This window comes from Theobroma cacao, chromosome 9 (genome assembly GCF_053813885.1).
Source record: "Theobroma cacao isolate CCN51 chromosome 9, ASM5381388v1, whole genome shotgun sequence".
Taxonomy (NCBI): Eukaryota; Viridiplantae; Streptophyta; class Magnoliopsida; order Malvales; family Malvaceae; genus Theobroma; species Theobroma cacao.
In genome coordinates, this window is record NC_142647.1 from 14,108,371 (window position 1) to 14,124,065 (window position 15,695).

Genomic DNA, 15,695 nt, shown 5'->3' on the forward strand with positions numbered 1-15,695 from the left:
GTTCCATAGTAAATTCCTAACAGGCACTTTCCTTCTTGAAATTCTAACACCGTTACTATTTAATTAACCTTAATTAGTTTTAAGTACTTAATGCTATTAAGTATATTAAAAATGACAAGAGAAAATGATCATTAATGATATTAAAATTAAGTTGATATGTTACGCAATTTTATAAGATATTTCACATTTACGAGGCTAATAAAAGTAATCAAAGTAAATGAAATTATTTTTATATCAAGTAATGCTTATTATTGAAAGTTAATGATATCAAATTATATCTTTTATTACATTAGAGAAATAAAGCAAGAAAGTATTGTTATAATTATTATTAAAAAGAAAAAAAAAACATGGGGGAAAGTAAAGGAAGTGTGGTTATTGTCATAAAAGTTGATATTTGATGGTACATATTGGGCGCTCTATGTTTGTTGGGGGCATATTGTAATATAAATTATAAAAGATGAAGGTGCAAAATAAGAAATATGAAGAGTTAAGCCCCAAGCGTCAAATCACATGATCCTACCGTACCACAGGTGGCACTGGCAGTGAGCAGATTACAGCAAGAGATTTCAGGATCGAGATTGAACCAAAGGACACCTCCGCAGCCAGCCAATACATATTATTACCCTCTTTGTTCTTTTTTAAACCCTCAATCAACATTACTTGATGGTCAACAACCCATGATGAAAATCCGATACACAGAATGTAGAAACAATTAAAATATTTGAGGTGAAGACAAAATGTATATATATATACACATACATACTAGTATCTATCTCCTAAAAGAGAAAAAGAAAAGACAGAAAAGGTGATGTGAGGGGCGATGATGAAGAAATAATTAAAAACACAAGCAGCGAACGTGAGGATTACTTTGGAAATTAATCATATTTTAAGAGACCAGACAAGAGGAGGGCCATGAATCAAGAGACTGCCCTTTTCTTTTATACTAAATTCATATAATTACTTTTTACTCCTTTTCTCGGGGTATTTTTGTTTTGTATTGCTTGGTAGGCGTCACATTTTCTTCAAGCCCCATCCGGGTTTTGAGGTCACTGACCAGCTCTTGTTCACATATAGGATACCTAATCCTTTTTCCTTTGCTTTCTTTTTCAGTTTTCGGCTACTAACAATGACACTTGGGACATGTTCCCTTTGTGGGGGTGGATGATGCCATCTGGTCTCCTTTTTATACCTAACCTTAATTCCCATTTACTTCACATTATCATAATTAATTAGTGATACAATTTCCATTTAACAAACCATACGTACAAGTGGCAAAGGAGAGGTCCTCAACCTTGACATCCAGGTTCAAGTACCTGAATGAATGTTCATCTAACTTTATGTTACATTTTTTTCCCTTTTATCTTTTAGTTTCAAGAATATTAGAGTAAATTACATACCATTTTGATCTCTCGTTGGATGCTGTACGTATAACATTATAACCAGATAATCTTTCGTTTTAGTCGTTTTGTTAAAGTTTGATGCTAAGTGTCGGTTGACGACATGTGTCTAAAACGTGATAGACACATGTGAGTTGTTGTGTACATTAATTGTTTATTTAAAGAATTCTTTTGTTTTTTTTTTTTATAAAATTTCACATTAGAGAACTCATATTATATTTAAAAAGGTAGAAATAAAAAATTATTTAGTAAATAAATAGAAAGATAGAAATTATTACTTTATTTTAAATTGTAATAAATTTATAAAATGTATTTAAAAAATTATCCAAAAATTCTTTCTTTTCTTCTTCAATTATTTTATTATCCTTTTCCCACTTTTCAATTCCTTTTCCTTTTTCCTTTTCCTTTTCACTCTTTCTTTCTCTCTTATTCTTCCCTCTCTCCCTTGTCGAGCTTAGTGCCAGTTGAACTTAATGCTAGACCTAATGGAAACACTGACAGATTAAGTACCAACAAATCAACATGTCCATTAAAAAAATTAAGAAAAACTAAATGACTTAAACAGGAATTTTGCTGCCAAAAAGACCATTGCATTCTTCTACTAAGCCTCGGAAAACAAACCTCCCAATTATTGTAACTACAAGTCTCTCACATGAACAAAATCTTCACCTACGGCCTATGCTCTACATTCCCATCCTCCTCTTTTTTAATTTCTACAAGTAAAGGAAAAAAACACCTATGTATAATTTACTAAACGTGGAATCCCAAATCTTAGTTGACCATATCCTTTCTGGCATACTTTATGTACAAAAGAATTGATTGTACGCAAGGCTTTGGTCTTGGGCATGCATGCCATGACACGTGTGAGTGATTTTTTTTAGAAAAATAATATTTATTTATTTTAATGTCACACGTGTCTCATAGGTGACATGCAAGCATGTGGTTGTCATTAATAAAGTTAATCTTTTGCAGTAACTTGGTCAGGTAGAACTTCCATCCCGTGCCTCCTCCCTTCCTATGCTAAAATTTATTTCGGGATATATCCTTTTAGCTATTTGACCCTTTAGCAACTCATTCAATCTTCCGTTGTTAGATATTTCCATTAGTTGAGATTTGAGAATCGGTTTGGTTTTCAGTGAAAATCTATTGATTTTTGAACTATTTGATGATTTATTTTGTTTAAGTGATAAATATACTTAAAAAGATAAGAGTTTCTAGTAGGTAGAGATTTTTGGTGATTAAATAATAGGATTATTTAAATATGGGGTGTGTCTTAGCCGTTGAAATTATTCGAGAGATATAATCTTTACGTGATCTCAATGTGAGAGACGGACAGTTTCATAGAGCTATAGAGATGTGAGAAATAGTGGGAAACATACCAAGTTGTACGAGAGCAAGGGTTTCCACGGGCCAAAACATTAGTGAACTTGGAAATTAGGTTTCTTCCAAGGCTCAGGTTTAGTGTTTATTTTGATTGTTTTGTATTTTTTTTGTAGTCTCTATACTTATAATAGATTTTTCTCTATCGTCCTTGTTTATAAACAATGGGTACTGAGCCATATTAAATATTTGTGTTTCGTGTGTGATTTAATTTTTATTGATCCCCGTTGTTCAATATGCTTCTATTTGAAAATCCCAATGCTTGCAGCATTTGAGTCAAAGGATTAATTGTTGGACGCGTCAAGTCACCCTTAATCTTTTTTATCTAGCTGCAATTGACTTCTTAATTGTATTTATCCTTTTTAATATACTCGTAAGCTTTACTTAAACTCATTAAAAAGGGTAGTTTTAATAGGCTCTCTTAAATAGGTGCCTTTGTTGAATTCATTTGGTGTTTATTTAGTCTCGTGTCTTTTTCTCTTTATTCATATTTTATTCTTTGAAATTTTCTTATTTAAATATTAGAGATTTTTTTCTAGGTTTTCTCAATGCTTCAGTTAGATTCATTAAAATTCTCCTCACTTCAGCTGAACCTTAAAAGCTTGTGTAACATTCAAGGTTGGTGTGACATCAAGGGTCGACGTATCATCAACATCCAGTGATGCTTGTGGGTTGGGTTACGGCCTCAACGAGTCAAGTGGCAGTCATGATTGGATTCAGTGTGAATGTCACTTTCGGGCAAGACAACCTTCTAAGAATCCACCATTGCATCGATTGATTCCTTGTTTTTCAAGACACCAAGGGCATATGTGGATGGTCAAATAAAGACATTGTATGAGGGAGAAGGGTACCTCGTGTTGACTCTATCTATTTTTTATGATAACAAAATATTCCTCATTAATTAATGTTTAGCTTCATTATTTAAGTATGCAGGATAAAGTTAATTCTCTCATTAAAATGAATTATTAAAAACAAGATTATATGATAGATAGGTTAATTAGTTGAAAAGTGAAAGGTGAAAAGAGTAATTGAAGACATGATTTGTGTAATTGATTATCAAAGAGCCTTAATCAGTTAAGGAATGGCTGGGTTACAAGTTGAAGCAAAACAGAAAAATCTTAATCAATTAGTACTATGGATAACTAATTACGAAGGTGCTGGACAAAGGAATACAGAGGTGTGTTAATCGATTGAGACAAGACTTGAAGAACCTTTAAGCCCCAAAATTCAAATTTGAAATAAGTTTGACCGTTGAAGGGAGCCAGAATGGGGAAATTCAAATTTAAAAATTTTATAATTGATTAGAGCTTGTGTTAATCAATTAAGGCTGAAGGAAGTGAAGCTCCAATTAGTTAAAGAGAGAGTTAATCAATAAAAGGAAGCCTGTTGAAGTAAAGAAACCTGTAGGCAGATATCTCTTAATCGGTTAACACAGAGTACACAGCAGCAAGATAATGCAAGGTAGAGAAATTATAATCAGTTAGAGCTGTCTATAACTAGTTAGCCAAACTATGTCTGCCCTTTTAAATTTAAGCACTAGAGGACAAAATAATTGCTAGAATGACATCAAAGTTGTTCCCAACAGCTAGAAACTGTCTTTAACAAAAAAATCTGACTTCTTAATTATAAAAGAAAGCTCCAACGGTCAAAGAAAGGAGATTGAATGAGAAGAGAGCCATTTTGAGCAAAAAGTTAAATGTCCTTCACCAAAAACACTTGATCTTCACTCTTACTTTAAAAAAAGTATTCGCAATTGCTTGTAATCTTTCTAGATTTGTAAAGACTTCTAATTGTACTTTTTTTTCTTCTTTTTCTTGGGTATTTAGAAAGTAGGAAGCACTCAAAAAGGTCTTTGTAAGGGAATAAAGCTTGCGTTAGAAGCTTACCTCGTAAAAGCTTGGTGGAAGTTGTAAATTCCACTAATATAGTGAAGTTGGGTTAAAAATCCTTAATTGGGATATCAAGATAGTGAATGTAGGTCAAGGGAACTGACCCACTATAAATACTCTTGCACTGTCCACTTCTCTTTGTCCTTCCTTACTTGGTGTCTTGTAACTCTAGCAAGATTAGTCTTTTCTATCATTTAGTTGATTAAGATCTCTACAAGCTCTAAAGGGCTGAACAAGAAAATTCTATGTGCTATTGACCCCCTTTTAGCACTCTAATGAGACTAACACCTAAAGTTACCATGGAGGACCCTTGACAACACCAATCATCGAGGCTATAAAGGAAGAGCTGGTAATGTTAGATGAGTCGTTCCACTTGGACCACCTTGAGGATTAGAGCACACACTCAAAGAAGATTTCATAAATGTTAATATTGAAAGACTTGTCAACAATAGTTTACATAGAGCACCAGTATATCCTATCTTTAAAACTATGCTTGAGAGACCATTTTTCTAATTTGGAAAACCACTCCTCCAACCATTCCTAATTTCTCAAATTTAATTCCTCCCGAGTTTGTTTATTTGAAGATGAAATTAGGAAAGTGTAACCCATTAATCTTCCAATTACAATTATGACATGTTTCCCTTTTTGCTTCATTAGGTGTACAATTGCCTCAGATTCAAGGTATTACTTATTATGCCCAACTAAGTAGTTCTGAAGCTAATGGAAGGCTTCCTCGTTGATAGAGCCACAACAAGAAGGTATAAGTTTAATAAGAATGACTTCAAGGTGTTTATGTACCTTTAAAGACAGAAAGGTAAGTTTGTGTGGCATTTTTGTTGGAATGAGCCTTGTGGCCAATCAGATTGGTCAAGGCTTATATCAAATCATGTGATAATATCATTCATACTGAATGATTAGAGGTTTTTCTTCATCAATAAGACTATTCTTAGAAGTCGACTAAATGAAGTTTATAAAATTAACATGCCTTGTAAGGGAATTGTAAAGTGTTACAATTATAAGTATCATTAAGATTGGACATCAATGATGCTTAAAAACTAGTACATTCTATATTCTTTACTTTGCAAGTAAGCAACTAATCTCATACGTTGAAGTATAAGAATACTTGAAACTAAAATGTAGGTATTTGTTCTAGGAACAAGTTCACAGAACATGACCCAACATAAGGATTCAATTTTGTACTTCACTCTAGTGTTAATAGAGTATATCCTCATGTAATAGTCGTGCAAGTGATCTTTAAACTTGAGATATCAGGTTGTCTTATACAAGGATTATTATACTTTGATTTCATCCTTACAAGTCCTACCAAGGATGCCTAAATAGGATGCTTTTGGGTATAGCATGAGACATATGAATGTAAATGAGTGGTTAAGATATAATTCATAACTTCAAGTGATTAAGGAGATGTATTTTGATTGTTTATGCCTTGAGTTAGCCTATGTCAAGACACTAGCCAGTGCACAATGGATTTTAGGAAATGAGTTTATTATAATCCATGATAGCTAATCAGTACCAAGACTATAGTTTAGGAGTTGACACAACACCATGCTCTTAAGCTTTTTGAGATATATGATGAAAGGATTGAATTGCACTAAAAGACCGATCATTAAAAGGTTGAGTCAAACCATCTTAACTCATTTAACTTTTGAGTGGCCATGATGGATTATTAGATCCCACTCCTGGTCTATGATCATAAAGTGATTGATATGATCAATGTTAAATTCAAAATAGTTTGAATTTATCTAATCCTAATTTTAATTCATGAATTACCTTTCAAGGTTATTGCCAACATATTGAAAGCCTAATGGGTCACACACAAAAGGTGAATATTGAGATTAAATTGAGAGAGGTGATTAAGTTAGACTTAATCAAAACTAGAAGTTATGAACTTTTATTGAACTTAATTAAAAGGTTTAATTAATTGCAATGACCAATTAGCAATTACATGAAAAAAAGTCATTAAGGTTGAAATTTGTTCAAGATATAAATACCTTGCTTAAGCTACTCATTCTAAGTAACCTAGCCACCATTCTTCACTAGTGTGTAGTGTTGCCGCCTTTTGTGAGTATGTGAGAGAAAATCTGTTTTTCTCTTGTGCTATTTGGCTAGGGTGAAAAGGAAGAGCAAAGTGTTCAGAACACATCCTTGCTAGCACATTGAAGGCTTGGCAATCCCACCCTTTTGAAGGGATTTCTCCATTCACCGTTTGAACTTTTGTTAGAGGCTGCACAAGAACTTCTTGGATAGCTTTGGTTTGCTACAATAGGGCTTGATGTGAGGTCTCTCGAGGGGGCTATTTGGTGGAGGTTGGAACAGGAATCAAACTTTCCTTTGTCCCCAAGCTAATGACTAGATAACATTTGTGTTTTATTGTATTGCACATCATCCAAAAACCATGAAAGTGACATTGGGTGGAAAGGCTGATTTTGATTATTTGTTTTCACTGCGTTTGTATTTTGTTTTTTTTTTTTTTCATTTTGCATTACGAAGCATGACTAGCCCTTTCCCATCAATTTGGTCATACACCTTGGTAACATGGCTGGCGAAGGCTTCTTGGTTATTGAATTTTCTACTCTAGAAAGAGTTGTGTGGGTTATGTCTAGTTATGTTGGTACCAAGCTTGTAATTAAGCAGCCAAAACTTGGTGAGCTTCCAATAAGGATTGATACTGAACAAAACCAAAATGCCTTTCTTTAGTTAACCATTTATGAGGAATAAAAATGTCAACCACTGCACCAAATTGGTCACATATTACTTTGAGCAATTGCCTACTGACTTGGGATGGTAGATTATTTATGAAGATTGTCACGATTTCATCTAGGTTGTATAACTCATGGATCACGTTTTCCTTTCCCGTTCTTATCAATCTCACTCGTAATCTCTCACCCTCTCAATTTCTTAACTTTTTCGATAATCTTGCTCGATTCCTCAAACCCTTGTCTCCTCCATAGCCCTCTTAATTTGTTAAACCCGGCCTTTCTCCCTTAAGATCCTTTTAATTCTTAAGCCTAACATTCTCATTCGACATTGTGTAATATTGGGTCATGTTTCTATTCTAACAAGACTAATTAATGTGTCACTTGCCTAATGAGTAAAGATTAAAAAGAATGTCCACGTCAATAAAAAATAACCAAGTTATTAATTTAACAATTTAAGCCATCAATTTAACCATATTTGTTTATAGATTAAGCAAAATAAAAATAAAATTACAGTGCTAAAATTGCATTCTTTAAAAGATGAGTGATAAAATTTAACCTGTATCACAAAAATTTTGAAATTACACTCATTCAACAATAAGTGATAAGAAAGAAAGCCTTATCGTCGAATGATAGGGAAAGGGGTTTAAAATTATTAAATGTGAGTTTGGTTTAATTTTATATTAATTTATTAGTTTACTAAATTTATTAACTGGTTTCATATATAGTTAATGTAATAATTATATTAGTTAAAACTACTATAGAATTTTGAAGATAAACGTAATGTGAAAAAAAAAAGAGAGAAATTGTCAAAAGGACAATTCTTCTTGCCACCCAAATTCCATGGTTTTAGTAAAAGCTTGTAAGAGTAAATAGAGGCAGACGTTCAAAGCACAGGAGAGCGCACCAAAATCCTGTGCCACCCATAATGTGATGAGGATCAAAAGTGAGGCCCCGAGAGGCGCAAGCTGTCTTTTACTAGCAACATTTGTCATGAGTAGTCAAAAAAGCAGGAAAGAAAGAAAAAAAAAAAAGAAAAAGAAAAACCCTTTTATCATAGAGACAAAGAAAGGACACGCGGCAGTCGTAGGGACCAACTGTAATGATTCTAAATTTAACCAAAAAAAAGTCCCTCCTCAATCCTCATGGCTCACCCCCTTGCTTGCTTCCACACTCTCTTAGACCTTTTTATTTTCTTGCTTTTCGAACAAGGAAAATGGTACCTTAGTCAGAGTATGTATCTACACAGATTTAACCTTTCTTTTCAAACAAATTATTAGTTTAGTTCAAATTATAATTACAAGTTAAATCATCTCTTAGTTTAAATCTTTTTGTTTGCATGTCTATAGTTTATGGCATCATGTAAAAGATATTAGAACAATATCTTTATTCACTGTATTCAAAGTCATTAAATTATTTCTCAATTGTAACATGTCAAAGGCAACATATTTATATAAGTGAGATTTTGCCACAACGACAAAAAGAAAGTTTTGAATTTTATTTTTTTTATTTGGAGATAATGTTAAGATTTTATTGTAAGAATTCGATTATGCACCAACATTAAATTTTTTTTATTGTTTGAACAAGTCTATATTATTTTAAAAAATAGTTTATAAAGTTTCATAGCCTAAGATGTCGAATTGAAAAGTCAAATATAACATCCCAAAAACAAAACTTAGATAATCAAGAAAAAAATATATATACACTAAAATTCGTTACATTATACATAACAAGGGAAAACATGAGTTGAAGCATCTTCCCCAAAAAAAAAAAAATTGTAAACTCCAAGATAATTTTCCCATTCAGCACTGAACATATTGGGTCGATCAATCTTATTTTTACAAGAAAATCGTTGAGGTAATTGGCCTCAACCTATGATCAACCTTAGAATCATTCTAGTAAACATTCAATCATCAATAAGTATTAAACATATTGAGACAATCAACTCTCATTTGTTACATTAAAATTATCCTTTATGTGCCGCTTCGGATTAATTTTATATTTGATATAATTGGTTGTATATTTTTATTTAATTTTAAAAAAAAATATCTTTAATATATCAAAATCGTTAATTTGATCATAATTATAATTTTTATTTATAAACATAATCTGATTAAGAATTGCATAAGTTTAACATTTTTTAAAACTAAATGAAAAAAAAATGAAGAAATAAATCATTTGTTTCTCGCTTTATTTTGTTAAACAGTGGTTTGGTGAAGATTGAAAACAGAAGAGAGAGAGACCGCCCACTCATCCCATGACATGCTTCCACTTGCTTTTGCTAACTCACTCTCTCTCTCTCTCATTTTCTCATTCAATATTAAATTTGTTAGCTCAGAGAAAGAACCTCGATGCTCGTGCGACCTCTGAGACCTTCTCTCTTTCTCTTCACACTCACCCTCTTTCTTCCCCTACCTCTATATCTGTGTCATCCATCGTCTCTCTTGACCATTTCATTGCTCTCCCACTAACTTCCCCCATGGTTTCATCGATTCTCTCCTTCTCTTTCTCTTTCTAAGCAACACTGCCGCTACTACTACGACTAGTTCCACTATTTCCAAAGTAGAAAAACATACACAGACACACACATCCCCCTTATCTCTCTCTCTCTCTCTCTCCCTCCTTGAGATCTTCACCGGCAAATTAAAGCAATATTATGGATATGAGCATGGGGAACATGGATTCTTCTTCCACTCAAAATTGGCTTGCTTTCTCTCTTTCCAACCAACAACAACAACATCTCAACCTCCCTACTTCTTCTTCTTCCTCTCATCATTCTTCTCACCTCTGCCTCTTTGAAGCTTTCACCACTCCCAACCCCACCGCCCCAACCTCAACAATAAACTCATCAGGTCCTCTATGTTAAACTATCTTTTTGGGGTTCAAAGTAGTAAAAGCAAACAAAAGAAAACAGTTACCATGATTTTACTGTTTATGTTAAAAGAACTTGTTATTTATGATTAATGGGGTGATCATGTTTTTGGGTGCAGCACTAGAAGAAGATGCAGCAGCATCAGGTACTACCACCGCTGGTGCAACAGACTTATCCATGTTCAGAGGTGGCCCAAAACTCGAGGACTTTCTTGGGGGTTCTTCGACCACAACTGGAGCTGGAGATGCACCTCACCCTCACTTCTCTGCTGAAACACCCGTGACTGTCTCTGACACCGAGATATATGACTCCGAGCTCAAAACCATAGCTGCTAGTTTTCTTCGTGGATTTTCCTCTGAACAAACCGACACTCACAAACAACAGCAACAGCAGCAGCAACAGTTAGTACCTACAGCTGAGCCCGCACCAAGAAGAGCTGTTGACACTTTTGGCCAACGTACCTCCATCTACCGAGGTGTCACCAGGTAAAAAAACATGAACAAATAAATACTACGACCCAATTGTCTGTCGATTTTCAGGTATATTAAAAGAAGTTTTAACTTTTATATATTCTATATTCTAATGCTATAAAAGTTGTTTCATTTTTTGTTCTTTGGGTTTGATTTAGGCATAGATGGACTGGAAGATATGAAGCTCACTTGTGGGACAATAGCTGCAGAAGAGAAGGCCAGAGTAGAAAAGGAAGGCAAGGTAATAGAAGCTAAAAGGTTATGTTTTTCATCTTATTGTGTCAGAATATTTCGAGGGTTTTTGATGATGTGTATATATACGACACCCTTGAGATCTAGGTCTCTGATCAAACATCTGACCAACTGTGAATGAATGGTCCTTTTGAGGAGGTGGTGGTTGAGTTGAATATGTGACCGGAAGAAATGGGAGTTCAAATAAAATGAATGTTAATGGAGCATGCAAATCCCTAGATAAAAAAAAGAAGAATGCCCATTTCTAGGGCTAAGATCTTCTTCTGGACATTTGAATACCAAGGGCGCGCACTAGATTGACTGTGCTTTTAGTACTGACTTATTATTAAAAAAAAATATGAATGTTGAAGATTCTAATATGCTAATGTGGGCTCTTTATGTGGCATGTACATGACGAATGATTGCTGCCATGCGACGCTCCGATTCTCCATCATTGTTGTTTTCAGTTTACTTGGGTGAGTCCAGTTCTAAGTGCTCTATAATTAAAGATCATCATTCTCTTTTACTGTGACAAAATATTCTTCTTCATCACCGTCAATAATTACTTCAGATTGGACTGCTGTTAGATTTTGGTCACTGTGAACCAAGATTCTTCTCTTTTGCATGGCTATGTCATCAACTTCAGCTTACATGAAGATTCTCTCTTGGATTTTCTTTCTCCTTCTTTAATTCTTTTAGGTGGGTATGACAAAGAAGAGAAAGCGGCTAGAGCTTACGATCTCGCCGCTCTTAAGTACTGGGGTCCGACCACTACTACAAACTTTCCGGTAACCACTGTTTCTCAGATTCTGGCGTGCATTTATTTGTTTTCTTAGCTAACTTTATTCTGTTCGATCTTACTAAAAAATTATACCTTTTCCTAGATTTCGAACTACGAGAAGGAACTGGGAGAGATGAAGAACATGACTAGGCAAGAGTTTGTTGCTTCTCTCCGAAGGTAATGACCATTAAAATATCTCATTTGCTTTTAGGTCTTCATCTACTAAGCTATAATCTTTTTGGTCTTTTCGAGCAGAGATTAATTAATTAGCTTTCTTTTTGGGTTATTTTTTATGTTTCAGGAAAAGTAGTGGATTTTCCAGGGGTGCCTCAATTTACAGAGGGGTCACAAGGTTCATCACATTCTTTTACTATAGTTTTTCCATTTTGTATTCTTTTGGTTCGTAAATAAATTGATACTATATTTCAAGTGAACGTAAAATAATCCATTTTTCTTCTAACAATATCTCAGGCATCACCAACATGGTAGGTGGCAGGCAAGAATAGGAAGAGTTGCAGGCAACAAAGATCTCTATCTTGGCACATTTAGTGAGTTTTTCTTTGTTTTACTTGTACATTTTGAAAGGTTGCAAGTCAATATTTGTCTTTTTTCCTTTCAAATTAAGTCTTTGAATTGTGAGCATATTGGTTGTGCAGGCACCCAAGAAGAAGCAGCTGAGGCCTATGATATTGCTGCAATCAAGTTTAGAGGCCTAAACGCAGTGACAAATTTCGACATGAGCCGCTACGATGTAAAAAGCATTGCCAACAGTAATCTTCCCATCGGAGGACTCAGCAACAAATCCAAAAACTGCTCTGATTCAGCTTCCGATGGTAAGAGCACCGACGATGACCGGGATCACTCCTCAGCATCATCCGCAGTGACTTTTGCGTCTCAGCCTGCTCCAAGCTCCGCTCTCAGCTTTGCAGTTCCCATCAAGCAAGACCCATCTGATTATTGGTCCAATATTTTTGGATACAATAACACAGCGGCTTCCTTAAGCAGTGCCAAGAACCCAAGTGTTGCACCAACTTTGTTTCATCAGTCATCAAACAATGGGTCCGCTTTCCAAGATCCCAGTGCTTTCAGCATGGCCTTCGGTGTAAATTCTTTAGTCAACGAAAGCAGCAATGGGTTATTCAATGGAGGTGGTTATGTTCAGCAACAAAGCGGTGTTAGTACTTCAACTTCTTCCCTCCCATTGGCTACACCGACTGCCTTAAATAATAGCGGTAACAACAATTACGAGAGCTCTTCTGGCTATGGTAGCTGGATTGCACAATCTCTGCATTCTTATCAAACTGCAAAGCCAAGCCTCTCAGTGTTCCAGACACCAATTTTTGGCATGGAATGAGGTCATATACAGATGAAAATGGAGGATAAAAATCTGTGCAAGGCAAGGCTGAAAGGGAATTAGAGACAGGGTGGTGAATGGTGATGCATGCACAGTTGGTGGGGTTAACTTTTTTTCCTTGAATAGGTGAGGTGGACTGACAAGCATTTCGCAGGAGCTGACAGTACTAACTGAAGTTCTTTTGTTAAGGGCCTTGGTTCCCTTCTCCGCTCGCTTTCTTTAGCTTTCATCCTTTACTGACATGATTTATATGGGTATAAATGAAAGAGGAGATCCTCTCTTCTCTAATGCTACCATCTTGTTACTTGTTAGTATCAAGTCATCAATGTGAAAATTTTCCGTTAACCTAGTTCAGCTTTGATCTATTTAAATGCCTATTATTTTCTCGTACTTATATTAATAAAAAACATACACTGCTTCCTACATGTATAAAACAAATATACTGACTATCTTTTTACCACAATAACCAGACATTGTGCTTCTAAGCATTTTTCTCCAAACGAAAATAAAGAAAAATAGAATTAAGACCCGGCAATTCGTGTTTTACACGAAACATGTTAAGGTTAAACATGAACACGACACGAATACTATTCATGTCTTAAATGTAAAATATGTACACGTATACGTTTAATAACCGTATAACACGATATGACACGTTTAGACATGTTTGTTAAATGTGTCAATATATGACACGAAACGATTAATAACACAATTAACACGTTTAACAGATTTAATACGATTAAATAAAAATAGTTACAATTAAATATAATTTTATTATTTAAATTTAAAATCAATAATTATATAAACAATTATAACAAAACAAAATAACAAGAACATCAAATAAAACAAAACAAAATTTAAAATTAGGATTTGGGCATGATATAATTACATTATTATCTTTATAAAATTTAAAATAATTGTTTAAAATTTTTTAATTAAAGCTAAAACAGTATTTGACTATTAATTTTTAACAAGTTGATAAGCGTGTCATGTATACATTTTTAAACACGATAATATGATTAAATACGTTTATACATTTACACACGATAACACAATTAATACGATTAATTAAACGTGTTTTAAACATGTTACTCGTGTCTGACACGTTAAGACACGAAAATTTTCATGTTTTAAATGTATCAGATATGATTAGGCACGAAATATGTTAAGGTTAAACCTAAACCTGTTTAATCTCGTGTCTTCCCGTGTCGTGTTAATGTGTTATGTCTAAAATTATCAGGTCTAAACGGAACCACGTTTTATAAATTGATAATGTTAGAATTGGTATAAGCTTTCATCACCATTATCGGGCTCAATTATACATTTAATGTGTTTTTAAAATTTCAAAGTTCGATTTTTTTATGAGAAAATTATGAGGAATAAACTTTCTTGATAAAGACATTTTAAAAATAACCATCAAAATAAATTTAACTGTTTTAGGCTATATTTAGCCATGACTTGACAAAAATACCCTTAAAATTATTTCAAATAAATTAAACCATTCATTATAATTTTTCCTCATTTGTGCTTCTGATTTCTCTCTCTCACCATCTCACTCTCTCAAATTTTATCGATTTCTCTCTTCAGCATTCATTTGCTATACTTTCGATTTCTGTCTCCCACTTTTTCAGATTTCTTTTTCTTGTGGTTTCAAGATACCGAACAATGATTTTGATGTGCTTGGGTGGGTGGCTATTTGGAGAATTTGATTTTTAGGTATTTTGGATAAACTAACATGATAGAAATGATAACAGATGTTTGAAATAGCTTTTAATTGAATCAATTCGGGACTTAGACACCAATAAACTCAAAAATTTGAAATTCATAAACCTAGATTTTTAAAGAATTTTTTTTTTTATTTTTAGTCGAAATATGTGTTTTAGATAAGAAAATTTGTGTTTTGATTTATGAAAACATGTTACAAACACTTTAATCGATGACAAATTACCAAAAAAACAAAAAGAAATGAAGAAAGTTGAGAGGATTTGAAGTTTTGATTCGTAAGTAACAACAACATTTTAAGCATTAAAGTGTAACAAAATGTTTTTGAATATGGCGTATAACAACAATATTTTTTCATCATGGCGTGTAACAACAATTTTTTTTTTCAACATGACGTGTAACAACCTTTTTTAACCATGGTGTGTAACATGTTTTTGTAAATGACGTGTAACAACAGTATTTTTTTTCAATACGACGTGTAACATGTTTTTGTACATGGAGTATAACAACAATATTTTTTTTCAACATGACATGTAACAACCTAACCATATCGTGCTACATGTTTTTGTATATGGCGTGTTACATGTTTTTGTACATGGCGTGTTACATGTTTTTGTACATGACGTGTAATAATCTAACAATGGCATGTAACATGTTTTTGTACATGGCATGTAATATCATAGCATGTAATTTCATTAAGGGTAATTTTGTCTAACTTAGCTCAAAATAGTTAAAATTATAAAGAGGGGTATTTTTTAAAACATCTTATCTTTAAGAGTTATTTTTAAAATGCCCATTTTTTTGGGTTTCGCATTTACTGCATACTTTATAGCAATAACATTATGATAATATTTTTAAATGTGATAAAAAGTTTTTATGATTGAT

At 33.5% G+C, this 15,695-nt stretch overlaps 1 protein-coding gene across 1 annotated transcript; it reads left to right on the forward strand.

Annotated features, from left to right (window-relative positions):
• Window positions 1-9,739: 9,739 nt before the first annotated feature.
• AIL5 (AINTEGUMENTA-like 5) lies at window positions 9,740-13,442 on the forward strand. The gene is made up of 9 exons (XM_007014189.3): window positions 9,740-10,232; window positions 10,371-10,737; window positions 10,881-10,963; window positions 11,421-11,429; window positions 11,653-11,741; window positions 11,838-11,911; window positions 12,036-12,086; window positions 12,206-12,282; window positions 12,391-13,442. The coding sequence occupies exons 1-9, from the start codon at window positions 10,037-10,039 to the stop codon at window positions 13,086-13,088; spliced, it is 1,644 nt and encodes a 547-aa protein (XP_007014251.3). The 5' UTR covers window positions 9,740-10,036; the 3' UTR covers window positions 13,089-13,442.
• The last annotated feature ends 2,253 nt before the right edge of the window (window positions 13,443-15,695 follow it).